This window comes from Symphalangus syndactylus, chromosome 22, assembly GCF_028878055.3.
Source record: "Symphalangus syndactylus isolate Jambi chromosome 22, NHGRI_mSymSyn1-v2.1_pri, whole genome shotgun sequence".
NCBI lineage: Eukaryota > Metazoa > Chordata > Mammalia > Primates > Hylobatidae > Symphalangus > Symphalangus syndactylus.
Window position 1 is genome coordinate 36,420,952 of NC_072444.2, and position 14,155 is coordinate 36,435,106.

Sequence of the window (14,155 nt, forward strand, 5' to 3'; positions counted from 1 at the left end):
ACAGAGTGAGATTCTGTCTCAAAAAAAAAAAAAAAAAAAAAAAAAAAAAGTCAGTAGCAAATGTTGCTTTAAACTCCGATGTTAAAGAAGAGATGGACTAATCTAAGTAAATTATATGCTAAATTATTTAAAATGAAAATGAAGTAATTATATCAAACTCTCTCAATCTCCACAGTCAAATCTGGTCTGAACTTCACACCTAATGGACCGTTTCTAGTCTGCATGTGAAAATGCTTGAAAAGTTTCCTTTAATAAAAGTTTTTGCTTCTCAGTAATCAAGTCTCATAAAGACTGTTAATTAAATGAATACATCTTACCATAGGGTTTCCCGAATAACCTGAGTCTCAGTAACCAAAACCCTGTCATCTGGAACATACAATGGATCACTGCTGTACAAGTGTTGGTCCCTATGAGACAGCAAACATAACTGTCAATAGACAGGTTTCTAAGTAAGTAAATAACTTATCTCAACAAATATTCGCAATTTAGTGCTAACTTAAGTAGCAATCAATTAGCAAGTACACGTAATAAATGGCTTAAATGCCCCCTATATTTTCATGTCAATCAGAATACTCTGAGAAACACTTTCAGAACAATTGCAATTATTATGTTTATTGCTGATTTAGGCAAATGTTTACAACTATGTAATGTTGTTTTCTGGAAAACAATATGTTTATTTTTGCAGTAAGTATACCAAAACAGATATCAAATAATGCCCTAATATATACCAATCCATTTACATTGAAATTAACAACAAAAAATGGAAAGAGACTATAATTAAATAATATAATTTAATGATTTTCAATAACAAATAATTAAAAACTATTCAACTAGAATTTTCAACACCAGCCAGGTGTGCTGGCTCACACCTGTAATTCCAGCACTTTGGGAGGCTGAGGCAGGTGGATCACTTGAACACAGGAGTTCGAGACCAGCCTGGCCAACATGGTAAAACCCCATCTCTACTAAAACTATAAAAATTAGCTGGGCATGGTGGCGTGCACCTATAATCCCAGCTACTTGGGAGGCTGAAGGACGAGAATTGCCGGAAACCGGGAGGCAGAGGTTACAGAGTTACAATGATTATGCCACTGCACTCCAGCCAGGGTGACAGAGCAAGACTTTGTCTCCCCCTGCAAAAAAAGTAAAATAAAATAAAAAATAAAAAATTAGTTGGGTGAGGTCAAGACTGCAGTGAGCCGAGATCTCACCACTGCACTGCAGTCTGGGCAACTAGAGTGAGATTCTGTCTCCAAAAAAACAGAATTGTCAAAACAAAAACAAGTTCAAATTTCAGGGAAGAACTTGATTTAAGTCACAAATCAAAGCCAAATGTTTAAACATCAAAGTTTCTTCTATCATCACATTAAATGAAAACTTCAGCTTCTTACCAGACAGCAGCTAAGTTAGAGTGCAAATGTAAACTATGAGGAAACTGGGAGGGCCGGGCAGTCCAGTACTGATGGACCACATGATGTTCCAGCCAGCTTCGGTCATCGGGCTCATCTGCTTGAAAGAAATGTAATCAGTTTGAGTTAACAACAACAAAATACTGGGTCACAATACCTGGACTTACAGCTCCATTCAAACGTATAGTCAAAAATGGCTTTTTAAAAATAACAGCTACCTAACATTTATGTATATATGATCATTTATTTTAAACCACATATATCTGCTGGGTTCTATGGCTCACACATATGCCCTCTGGGAAGCCAGGGTGGGATGACCACTTGAATCCAGGAGTTCAAGACCAGCCTGGGCAACAAAGTATGACCCCCATCTCTACAAAAAATACAAAAAAATTAGCCAGGGATAGTGGCATGTGCTTGTTCTCGGGAGGCTGACACCAGAGGGGACTGGTTGAGCCAAGAGGTTGAGGCTGCAGTGAGCTGAGATCATGCCACTATGCTTCAGCCTGGATGACACAGTGAGACCCTATCTCAAAAAACAAAGTAAAATAAAATAAAACCACACATATAGAAACACATACTAAATTTAATTAAATGAATTTAATTGACTAGAAAGTAAAAAAAAAAAAAAATTGCCACATACATAAAAAGATATAAATGGTATATGTTAATTGTCCAATAACCATTAAGGAAATTGAAATGGTAACCAAAGACCTTCCCAACCACTCCCAAAGTCTCGGGACTGGTGCTAAATTTTGAAGGATTAGATAACCTCTATCTTATACAAGTTGTTTGAAAAAGCAGAAAAAGAGAAAGCCATCTAACATTTTATGAGGCTAATATAACAGTGATGCTTTAAACTAGATAAAGACAGGATACATGTAATTCATCAAAGAATAAAGATGAAAAATCCTACATTAAAAAAGAGCTAGCCTGCTGGGCTCAGTGGCTCACACCTGCAATCCCAGCCTGGGCTGGTCTCAAACATAGTGAGACCTCATCTCTACAAAAAGTAACAAAGTTAGCTGGGTGTGGTGGCATGCACCAGAAGTCCCAGCTTCTTAGGAGGCTGAGGTGGGAGGATACCTTGAGCCCAGGAGGTTGAGGCTGGGGTGAGCTGTGATCATGCTACTGCACTCCAGCCTGGGTGACAGAGCAGGACCCGGTCTTAAAAAAAAAAGCAAATCCAAAATTGAACCCGATCTAAAAATGTACTAAAAAATAACATGATCAAGCAAGTTTAGGTGAAGAATTCAAGGATAATTCAATATCAGAAAATCTATCAATGTATTATTAGGATAAAAGAGAAAAGTTATGAGATTATCTCATGGATAAATAATAGCATTTAATAAAAATTCAACATTTATTTATGATTAAAGACGTCTAGAAAAAAAAAGGAATAGAAGGAAATTGTCTTAATTTGATAAAGGCCACATACCCCGAACTGATACCAAACAACCATCACACTTAACGGAGGAGTTTCAGGTAAAACCCCCCTAGTCATCCGGGAAGCCCACTCCTATGAGCCGTTGCTTCTGTTACGGACTAGAGGGTTGGGCTGGTGGGCCAGAAAAGAGATTTGATTATCATGTCACAGAGAAGATACAGGCATAAGAACTAGCAGGAAGAGATAAAACCATCAATATTTGCAGATGATACTAATCATCTGTATAAGAAACCAAATGAATCAACAAACTATTATGAGAATTCGGCAAAAATGCTGCATATAAGGACAACTTACAGAAAGCAGTATTATTTTTTCTACATCAGGAATAAACAAAAGAGGCAACATTCACAAAAATAAAAACTATAACATATGTAGAAATTAACAAATGAACACTCGAGATCTTTAAAAAAAAAATTCCAAACTCTAATAAAAGATAAAAATTACGATAAATGTAGCTATTATTATGTTAAGGCAATCAAGCCTCCCCAAATTAGATCTATAAATTCTCTGCAATCCCAATAAAAACTCCAGCTGGATTATTTATTTTTTTTTTTTGAGATAAAGTTTTGCTCTTGTTGCCCAGGCTGGAGTGCAATGGTGTGATCTTGGCTCACTGCAACCTCCACCTGCTGGGTTCAAGCGATTCTCCTGCTTCAGCCTCCCAAGTAGCTGGAATTACAGGCGTGCGCCACTACACCTAGCTAATTTTGTATTTTTGGTAGACATGGGGTTTCACCATGTTGGTCAGGCTGGTCTTGAACTCCTGACCTCAAGTGATCCACCCAGCTCGGCCTCCCAAAGTGCTGGGATTACAGGCGTAAGCCACTGCGCTTGGCCTTTTTTTTTCTTTAAAGTTTACCATCCTGCTTCTAAAATGTCTATAGAAGAACAGAAGTTCACAAATAGCTAAGCCAATTTTGAAAAAGAGCAGTGGTTCACATCTGTAATCCCCGCACTTTGGGAGGCAGAGGCTGGTGATCAGTTGAGGTCAGGAATTTGAGACCAGCCTGGCCAACATGGTGAAACCCTATCTCTACTAAAAATACAAAAATTAGCTGAGTGTGGTGGTGCATGCCTGTAATCCCAGCTACTTGGGAAGCTGAGGCAGGAGAATTGTTTGAACCTGGGAGACGGAGTTTGCAGTGAGGTGAGATCATGCTACTGTACTGTAGCCTGGGCGACAGAGTGAGACTCCATCTCAAAAAAAACGGGTAGGGGGGAAGAGCAAAGTGGGCTGGGCATGGTGGCTCACACCTGTAATCCCAGCACTTTGGGAGGCAGAGGTGGGGTAATTGCTTGAGTCTAGGAGTTTGAGACTAGCCTGGGGAACATGGTGAAACCCTGTCTCTACAATAAATACAAAAATTAGCTGGGTATGGTGGCATTCACCTGTACTTCCAGCTACTCAGGAGGCTGGGGTGGGAGGATCGCTTGAGGCCAGGAGGCGGAGGTTGCAGTGAGCTAAGATTGTGCCACTGCACTCTAGCCTGGGAAACAGAGTGAGACCCTTGTCTCCAAAAAAAAAGAAAAGGAGCCAAGTGATTCTCCTGCCTCAGCCTCCCAAGTAGCTGAGAGGAAACTTACCATCTATATATTAAGACATAATACTACAAAGCCACATAAATAAAAAAGTCTGTTTCTGGGTCACAGTGACACCAACAGCACAGATTAGAAAGTCCGGAATAAATGCAGCTGTCCCTCAGTATCCAATGGGGATTGGTTGCAGGAATGCTGCAGACACCAAAATCTGCAGGTGCTCAAGTCCCTGATATAAAATGGCATAGTATTTGCATATAACCTATGCATATCCTCCCTTATACTTTTTTATTTTAATTTTTTTTTGAGACCAGGTCTTGCTCTGTTGCCAGAGCTGGAGTGCAGTGGCACAATCTTAGCAAAATCAGTCCTTCTTCAATTTAAAAAAAAAAAAAAAAAAAAAAAAAGGAAACATTTATACCTGAGAAAGTTCTCAGAAGTATAGGAAAAAAAATTACAAAATTACACTCTACATGTATGAATTCAACATTAATTCTGTAGTACTACTACTTAAGCATCATAGAAAACATTACTAATGGTTTTAAAAATTGGTTTTATAAGGATGGTAGAGCTTAGCCAATACCTTGATTACACAGAACTGATCTCAAAGCTTGCCTTTCCTTCTAGGGAATTTGTCTATTAGAAAATGCCAGCACCTCATAACACATAATACCTTTCCAACTGATACAAGGATCCAGTTTTCTGTTTTGATCTTGTTCTTCTAACGGTGTCCTGTCTACTTGAATTCCAGAGTCCTCTCTGCTTAAGGGCTGTTGATCATTTTCCTCTTCACTTTCTTCAGACCAATTCTGATTTAAAAAAGAAATACACTTTAGCTTTACAGAGTATAACACTTAAAGCTATTTACATTAAAAGACTAAGAAAACTTTGAAGAAAAGCAAAAACTTTGAAGCAACATAGAACAGAAAAACAATTTTTTTTCCTAAATCTCTTGGAAGCGCCTATTATAGGAATGGAAATATGACTATTACTTTTTCTTTTTTTCTATAATGTTGAAATAATAAGGAATGGAATTATTTTTTGTGGCAAAAAGTCCCAAGATCACAGGTCCTTAAGGGATACTTGTACTCATCTCTTTTAACTTTTTCTTTTTGAGAGAGTCTCTTGCTTTGTCATCCAGGTTGGAGTGCAATGGCATGATCTCAGCTCATTGCAACCTCCACCTCCTGTGTTCAAGAGATTCTTGTGCCTGAGCCTCCTGAGTAGCTGGGATTACAGGAGTGTACTACCACACCCAGCTAATTTTTTGTATTTTTAGTTGACGGGGTTTCACTATGTGGCCCAGGCTGCTCTCGAACTCCTGGCCTCAAGTGATCCACCCACCTCAGCCTCCCACAATGCTGCGATTACAGGTGTGAGCCACCAAGCCCAGACAACTTTTTAAAAATTTATTTAAAAAAAAAAGACACAGGATCTTGCTATGTTGCCCAGGCTGGTCTCAAATTCCTAGGCTCAAGCGATCCTCCTGCCTCTGAAAAGTGCTGAGATTACAGATGTGGCCACCATGCCCAGCCCCTTTTAACTTCTAACTACTACTGATTTGGTGTGAAATCCTCATCAGGCTTCCATAATAAATGACTCTAGCTTAGTGAAAAGTGTTCCTGTTTTAGCGATGTTGACCTAGGGTGAAAGGACCCATTAAAATCATCTGTATCACCTGGTGTGTATTTCAATTTTCAGTAGCAAAACTACTACCACTTACTGGTGTGTCCATGTATGGAACAATGTCCATTTCTTCACCTTCCATCAAGTATTTTCCCCAGTCGAAATCATCTTTCTTTTCTAAAATGTAACAGAAGAACTTCATCAGCTTTATTATATCTATCTTTGAAAAAAACCCTCAAAACTGAGGAAAATAGACTAACAAGACTCAAAATAAAATAGGAAATAAAAATTTAAAAATATTGAAACATTTAATAAATTGATATTCTAAAACATTTTACATTTTAATTAACTCATTCTCAAAGGTGAGTGTTCTCTTTCTACAGCTGAAGGTAGTTTGTAAAGTTAGAACGAATACAGTCATCCCTCAATATCTGAGGGGAATTGGTTCCAGGAGCTACACCACCCTCCGCAATGCTCAAAGCTGATAGAAAATGGTGTAGTATGTGCATATAACCTAAATACATCCTGCTGTATATTTTAAATAATCTCTAGATTACTTATAATACCTAATTCCAGGTAAATGCTATGTAAATAGTTTTTTAAAAAATTGCATTATTTTAGATTGTTGTATTATTATTATTTATTTATTTTGGATATTTTTGATCTGTAGTTGATTGAATCTGTGGGTCTGGAACCTGAGAATATAGAGGGCTGACAGCATTTTAAATAAAATTTTACAATTGTGATAGCATCCAAAGCAATAGAAATACTTTAGTTTCACAGATTTTTATAAGTTTCAATAAAACTCAATGTTTAGTAACTAAGTAATCAAACAATTTCTCTTTTACTTCTCATATGTTAAGTCATCTAGTAACATACCCACTTCTTTATTTCTTGGTGTCTCCACATAACTGCTGTTTGAAGGAGAGTCTGACAGACACAGAAGAAGTGACAGTATGGAATAATGTGCATCTGTCTTTAAAAAAAAAAGAACAACATAAATCTCTGAGGCTGGGAAATGCTTTCTACACTAGATTGAGTAAAGATAACTCCATGACAGTTATGTCCCCAATTTTTTTCCTGGTTTGAGAAAACATGAGTTATACCTAAATAATTCCTAACCTTCAAACTTCTTCATAGCTCAAATGCATACACATAAGGCACCTCAAAGCCATCTGAAATCTGAGTTCTATATTTCTAACAAGTGTAAGATCTGAGTGGATGACAGCTTTTTATTTCTAAAATGACGGAAATGTCTTTAGAGTATAACATTATGGTTAAAAATTATTCTTCTGTGGCAATATATATCATGAAGCTTAAACATGCCTGACAGTTTAACTCAGATGTACCATATTTTATTTAACCAGTCCCCTATTGATGAAATTTAGATTTTTTTTCCCAATCTTTCACTATCACAAACTTACATTGTTTCATATTTTTTTTTTTTTCCCTGAGATGGATTTTTGCTCTGTTGCCCAGGCTGGAGTGCAATAGTGCGATCTCAGCTCACCGCAACCTCTGCCTCCCTTGGTTCAAGTGATTCTCCTGTCTCAGCCTCCCGAGTAGCTGGCACTACAGGTATGCGCCACCACGCCTGGGTAACTTTTGTATTTTTAGTAGAGATGAGGTTTCACCATGTTGGCCAGGATGGTCTCGAACTCCTGACCTCATGATCTGCCCGCCTCGGCCTCCCAAAGTGCTGGGATTACAGGCATGGGCCACCACACTCGGCTGTTGTTTCATAATTAGGAGAGTTTATCTGTATAATAAATTCCTAAAAAGTGAAATGCTAAGTCAAAGAGTGTTTGTATTTGGGATTTTGAGAAATAGTGTCAAAATATCTTCCATACAGGTAATACAAATATACATACATATAGAATTACCTGTTTCTCACACCTTTTATTAATCAGATCAGTGAAAAATGTTATCTCAGTGTTGCTTTAATTTGCATTTATCTTATCTTATGAAATGGTAGGCACTTTTCCATAAGCTTAAAAGTACTGATTTTCCTTTATTGGGTATTACTCTCCTTTGTTCAAGTTTCTATTTGATTGCCAGTCTTTTCTTATTCATACGATTGATTTTTAAATTGGGATATTAGCTGTGTGGGAACGCATTAACTCAGCAAGCCTGAATTACCACAGCCTTCAGCATCCCCCCAAAGGGCTTATTTTCATGAATAAACCTTGGCCAGCTTGTGGTAACTGAGCTCTTGAAATATTTGAACTGGCAAACGTGTTCTGTATGCTCAGATCTTGAACCAGGTTGTACTAGTCTGTTTAGATCGTTGGTGGAAACAGGGTGACTGAAGCTGTACACCTGCTTTCCTTTGAAGGCTCTGGAACTTCAGTAATTGTGGTCAGTCACACAGGTCCTATGCCTAAGAGATAAGCGCCCAATAAAAGCCCCAGAGTCCTGGGCTCAGGTGTCCAGGTAGACAATGCTGGCCACCTGACAGTATGTCAGAAGAGACAGAGCAAGCATCCAAACCAGACTCAAACATGGCAGGAATGTTGGAATTATCAGACCAGGAATTGAAAACAACTATGATTAATATGCTAAGAGTGCTAATGAAAAATGTGGATAACAAGGAAGAACAGATCAGAAATATAAGTGGTGAGATGGAAACTCTAAGAAAGAATCGAAGTGTTCCAAATGAAAAACAAAGTGTCAGAAATGAAGAATGCTTTTGATGGGCTTACCCAGTAGACTGGCATGAGCTTGAAAATGTATCAACAGAGCAGGCTGGGGTAGCTCACGCCTGTAATCCCAGCACTTTTGGAACCAAGGTGGGCAGATCACTTGAGGTCAGGAGCTCAAGACCACCCTGGCCAAGATTGCGAAACCTCATCTCTGCTAAAAATACAAAAATTAGCCGGGCATGGTGGCATACGCTTGTAATCCCAGTTACTCCGGAGGCTGAGGCAAGAGAATTCCTTGAACCCAGGAGGCTGAGGCTGCAGTGAGCTGAGATTGCACCATTGCACTCCAGCCTGGGCAACAGAGGAAGACTCCGTCTCAAAAAAAAAAATAAAAATAAAAATAAAGAAATTGAAAACAGGAAACAATAATAAAGACAGCAAAACCAAAAACTGATTTGCTCAAGAGATTAATAACATTAATAAATCTCTAGACATACTAACCACAAAAAAAAAAAAAGAGAGAATATATACATTACTAACATCAGAAAATAAAGAGGGGTCATCACTACTGATCCCACGGACATTAAAAGGATAATAAAGAAGCTGGGCGTGATGGCTCATGCCTGTAATCCCAGCACTTTGGGAGGCCAAGGCAGGTGGATTGCTTGAGGTCAAGAGTTCGGGACCAGCCTGGCCAACATGGTGAAACCCTCTCTCTACTAAAAATACAAAAAATTAGCTGGGCATGGTGATGGGCACCTGTAATCCCAGCTACTTGGGAGGCTGAGGCAGGAGAATCACTTGAATCTGGGAAGTGGGGGTTGCAATGAGTCGAGACTGTGCCACTGCACTCCAAGCCTGGGCGACAGAGTGACACTTGGTCTAAAAAAAAAAAAAAAAAAGAAAAAGAAAAAAAGAAAAAAGTGTGAAGTTATTGCGACACTACACAGCAATCTCCAACCGTTTTGGCACCAGGGACTGGTTTTTTAGAAGACAATTTTTCCATGGACTGTTGGGTGGGGGTTGGTTTCAGGATGAAACTGTTCCACCTCAGATCATTAGGCATTAGATTGTCATAAGGAGCATGCAACCTAGATCCCTCAAATGTGCAGTTCACAACGGGGTTTGCCCTCCTATGAGAATCTAATGCCACCGCTGATCTGACAGGAGGTGGAGCTCAGGCAGTCATCCTCACTCACTCCACTGCACCTTCTGCCATGCAGCCCGGTTCCTAGCAGGCACATATCGGTACTCGTCCACCACGTGGGGGTTGGGGACCTCTGCTATAACAAACACATCTAAGATGCCACATAGCAAGAGAAAAGGATAACCAATCCCACCTTGTGTAAGTGGGTGGGGGCTGTGGACAGAGATGGGATAGTGAAGCAGACAAGACTGCACAGCCTTACTGATTCCCTCAACAAACATGCACTGTCCACTGTGCTCTAGGTGTCCGGGAACAAATCAGACACAGCCCTATGCCTGTAAAATGTGCATTTTAAAGGGGGAGACAAGAAAGGAACTATAAAGAAGTGAAATACATAGCACGTGTGGAGACAGTGCTTGAGTTTAATATTAAAACGTGAGTTTCCTCAGGCAGGGGAAAGGGGAAGAACTATGCAGGCACAAGATGTGTCACAGCAGAGCTAGGGAATGTGGTCCCACTGTGCTCAGGGAACCCACAGCTGTTTCCATATGCTTGCCATCCTTGGTTTGACCTCTAGGGGGCCAGAGACTCAGCAGCTAAGGTCAGCCATGTGGGCTCTGCTTGCTTCTGTGACCCACTCCCAATAAAAATGCTGGTCACCAAGGCTCAGCTGAGTGACCCTGGGGGGAGTGGAGGGTAACAATTTGCACATGTTGTCATATACTGTTACTGAGAGAATTAACTGCATCCCCAGGTGACTCCACTGGGAAGGAACATTTGGACATGCGTGCCTTGCTCTAAGCACCTTTTCCCTTTGGTGATTTTAATCTGTATCCTTTCACTGTAATAAACCATTAATGGTGAGGATAACAGCTTTTTTTTTTTAAGTTCTGTGAATCCTTTGAGCAAATCATTATGCCAAAAGGTGGTCTTGGGGAATGCCCCAAACAATATGAGAGTATGCCAGACATCTAGTAAGCATCTATACAGACAGTCACTGCCAAGTGCTGAGAAACGATTTGAAAGTTTTAAGATACCCAAACAATGCTACTATTTGTATCAATCTCTGATCTCTCTTTCCTTAGTAGGACTGAGGTGAAAAAATGATTAAAAACAAGCTCTTTCCTCACAAACTGAGGCATATCTAGTTTGATGGTAATACTTAAGTAAATTTCCAAGAGATCCTGTTAGCCAGTAGATAATACTAAAATAAAATATTTAGTAACAGAAACAAACTGACAATAATCAGATGGGAAACAGTAAAATACACAATGGAGATCTCATAATTGAAGGCATACCTTTATTTCCTTTATACTGGGAAGTGGTGCATTTAGAAATTCCTCAGTTAATCTCTTCCAACTAGCAGCTTTGCTAAGATCAGAATGAATGATAAATTTTTCATAAATTCTAAAATATAAGAAAACAATGATTATAAAGCTATCTTAAAAAGATCTGTAAGAAAATACATATATTTCTGGATGTGCACATATACACACTGACTTACCCTTCGATTGTTTTTTCTATTTTGTGGCTGTTGACATCCAAGAAACGATGAAATCTATTAAAGACAAAATGCAATTCTTATGCCAACTCTGTCACACAGGTAAGTGAACTCATCTCATGGCCCTCCACATCCCCCATATGCTCTGTACTCAGCTACATATTTCCAGAATGGAGTGTACCTTGTCCTCTGTTACCTCCACCATCAGGCAAGCAAATAATCACTGTGTCCGAGACTGTGCAAGCATCCTTTCTCCAGCACACAGGTGCTTCCTGACCCTCCCAACCTTGTCCTCTGGCTCCTCTGTCTTCCCATAAGCCCCTGTATCTAAGTCCAGCTGAACACATTCTACATCAGGTGGTCCCAATCTTTTTATGCCATAGTGAGGCCCAGTGAAGCCTAAGGACCCCTTCTCTGAATAACGTTTTTAAAGCCAAAAAAGAAATACAAAGGAATCCCATTATACTGAGGTACAGTTGTCAAATATTTCAAGAAGTTTATGATATGGCAAGAAATGTTATTTATGAAAGTATTAAATAACAAGATTAAGCAATAGGTCCAGTTAACTACCATTAAAGTAACAGTAAACAACATTTACAAATATCTACAACTCTGATGTGAAAACAGTATGCGACTTTTACTGGTGATAAAGTAATAGGTAAGCTAATACTACTATGGTTTGCTGCCTTCATTCATAATAGAAGGAGATGCTACTTTTCAGTTAGAGATAATTCTTTCCTCATCCAAATTAACAAATATCTGAATTATATCTCCAGATCCCAAGGTTAAAAATCCCTATCATACATTAACTTTTGTCTCTTTCTTAAAGACAGAGGCTATATCTTACTCATCTTTGAACTTCTAAGGCCTAGAATTCTAAATGGCCACAATTTTCTTTTTTCTTTTCTTTTTTTTTTTTTGAGATGGAGTCTTGCTCTGTTGCCCAGGCTGGAGTGCAGTGGCGCAATCTCAGCTCACTGCAAGCTCCACCTCCCTGGTTCATGCCATTCTCCTGCCTCAGCATCCGGAGTAGCTGGGACTACAGGCACTCGCCACCACGCCCAGCTAATTTTTTGTATTTTTAGTAGAGACGGGGTTTCACTGTGTTAGCCAGGATGGTCTTGATCTCCTGACCTCGTGACCCACCCACCTCAGCCTCCCAAAGTGCTGGGATTACAGGCGTGAGCCGCTGCACCTGGCCAACAATTTTCAAGAATGTAAATATGAACTATTCATTTTTCTGATGGTTTAAAGCATCATAAAATTACAGCATAGCCTATGCAACTAATGTATATATATATATAGCATAGCCTATGCAAAAAATGTTTTCCATTTTTTAGTATCAAAGCGAGCAATCTGTACTTAAAAGAAATAAAATTACACTACTGAAAAACACATGATTCTAGTCCAGTAAATGGGTGAATGGAACATCACTTTACCTATTATAATTTAGTTCCTGAAATCTGTGAATGGAAATAGTAACCTCCAATGTCTCTCCCAGCTCTAAAATGATGACCATCTGCCTACTGTCATTTAGAAATACTAGTAGAAAAATAACTTGGATTTCAGCATTTAAGTTTCTGTATTGTATAACCTATTTCACACATTGTTTATTTTTATGTTACATTTAAGAATTCAGTTTATTACTTCAGAAACTTGGCATGCTTTAAAAGAATCTGAAAGCCCCGTATTCCTATTATAAGCCAACTAGACACTTTATGGCTATGATCATTAAGGTAACTAAGATTACGGATTTTGAAAAACTGTTCATTATCCGAGAAGATTTTTACTGAAATTAAACAGGTAGAATATTAACATTAACATTCTTTTAGTAATAATCTCATTATGGGTAGTGACTATAAAAGTATTGTTTAATTTACATCTCCCATAAAGAAAAATAGGAGATCTCACTCTACGTAAAAATCTAAATTCTGTAAGTCTTTAAAAATTAGTTACAAGAGAAACTGCATTAGAAATTGTATTAGGTGACTTAGCGTGCTACATGCCAGGAGCTGTGCAGAGATGCAGCATTCTAGCTGGAGTGGAAGTGGAGGAGACGGTAATGACAGGTTAAATCAGTGTCATGACACGCGTTTTGGAAAAAGGAGAGCAGGGTGAGAGAGACCTTACACTGGGCTGACCAGGGAGCAGGAGTCAGTGAGAATACAATCTCTTTAAAAAAAAAAAAAAAAAAAAAAATTATAAAGATGGAGTTGCTACGTTGCCCAGCCTGGCCTGGAGTCCCGCCTGGGCCTCCCAGAGCGCTGGGGTTGCAGGCGCGCGCCCCGGCCGGCAAGAAACCCAGTTCACGCTTTCCCTGTGACGATCAGTATGCGTCCCGGGTAACACGCCGTGGGGTGCGCAGGGCACCGCGCCGAGAGCGCTGGCCGGCGGGGAGCGGGAGGCGGCAAGGCCTGCGAAGGCTCCCTGAGGCCGCGCCCGCCTCCGCCCTATGCCCCGCCCCAGCGCGCCCCAACCCCGGGCTGCGCGGGACCCACGCGCGGGCTCCGAGCTGTGGCCGGGAACCCGCCTGCGCGCCGTGCCCCACACCTGAAGTTGGACCACGCGAAGTTTAGGGCGAGCTGGAAGTTGGGGTCTGCCTCGTCCTGGAGGCCGGCGACACCCCGGACGAGCTCCCGCACATCGCGCTCCTGCTGCGCGTCTACCCGACTCCACGGCGGCCCCTGCCGCGCCATGTTCCACGCTCCTGCAGCGCGCGTCTAACGAATAGGTGCCTGTCGCGCGAGAGTTCGGGCTCCTGCGGCAGTCCCCTCCGGAGCTGGCGGCTTTCTCGCGAGAGTTCGCGTTCCCGTGCCGGGCGACTTGCAAGCTGGCAGCTATTCTCGC

At 40.3% G+C, this 14,155-nt stretch overlaps 1 protein-coding gene across 18 annotated transcripts in view; it reads right to left on the bottom strand.

Annotated features, from left to right (window-relative positions):
• Window positions 1-14,148, bottom strand: part of TUBGCP5 (tubulin gamma complex component 5) — a 49,596-nt gene extending 35,448 nt beyond the window's left edge. For 3 of the 18 annotated variants that reach the window (XR_008654007.2, XM_055262527.2, XM_055262532.2), the window contains exons 1-8: window positions 13,859-14,065; window positions 11,312-11,365; window positions 11,106-11,214; window positions 6,898-6,994; window positions 6,116-6,195; window positions 5,066-5,201; window positions 1,392-1,509; window positions 318-407 (exon numbers count right to left, since the gene is read on the bottom strand). Coding sequence is in view for 17 of the 18 variants with exons in the window: in XM_055262527.2 (XP_055118502.1) it covers window positions 318-407; window positions 1,392-1,509; window positions 5,066-5,201; window positions 6,116-6,195; window positions 6,898-6,994; window positions 11,106-11,214; window positions 11,312-11,365; window positions 13,859-14,004 (830 nt within the window). In the remaining variant the exon portion in view is untranslated. Of the gene's footprint in view, window positions 1-317; window positions 408-1,391; window positions 1,510-5,065; window positions 5,202-6,115; window positions 6,196-6,897; window positions 6,995-11,105; window positions 11,215-11,311; window positions 11,366-13,438; window positions 13,754-13,858 lie in introns of those variants that run through there. The other 15 variants (XM_055262530.2, XM_055262528.2, XM_055262533.2 and 12 more) reach the window with 11 other exon arrangements.
• Window positions 14,149-14,155: the final 7 nt, after the last annotated feature.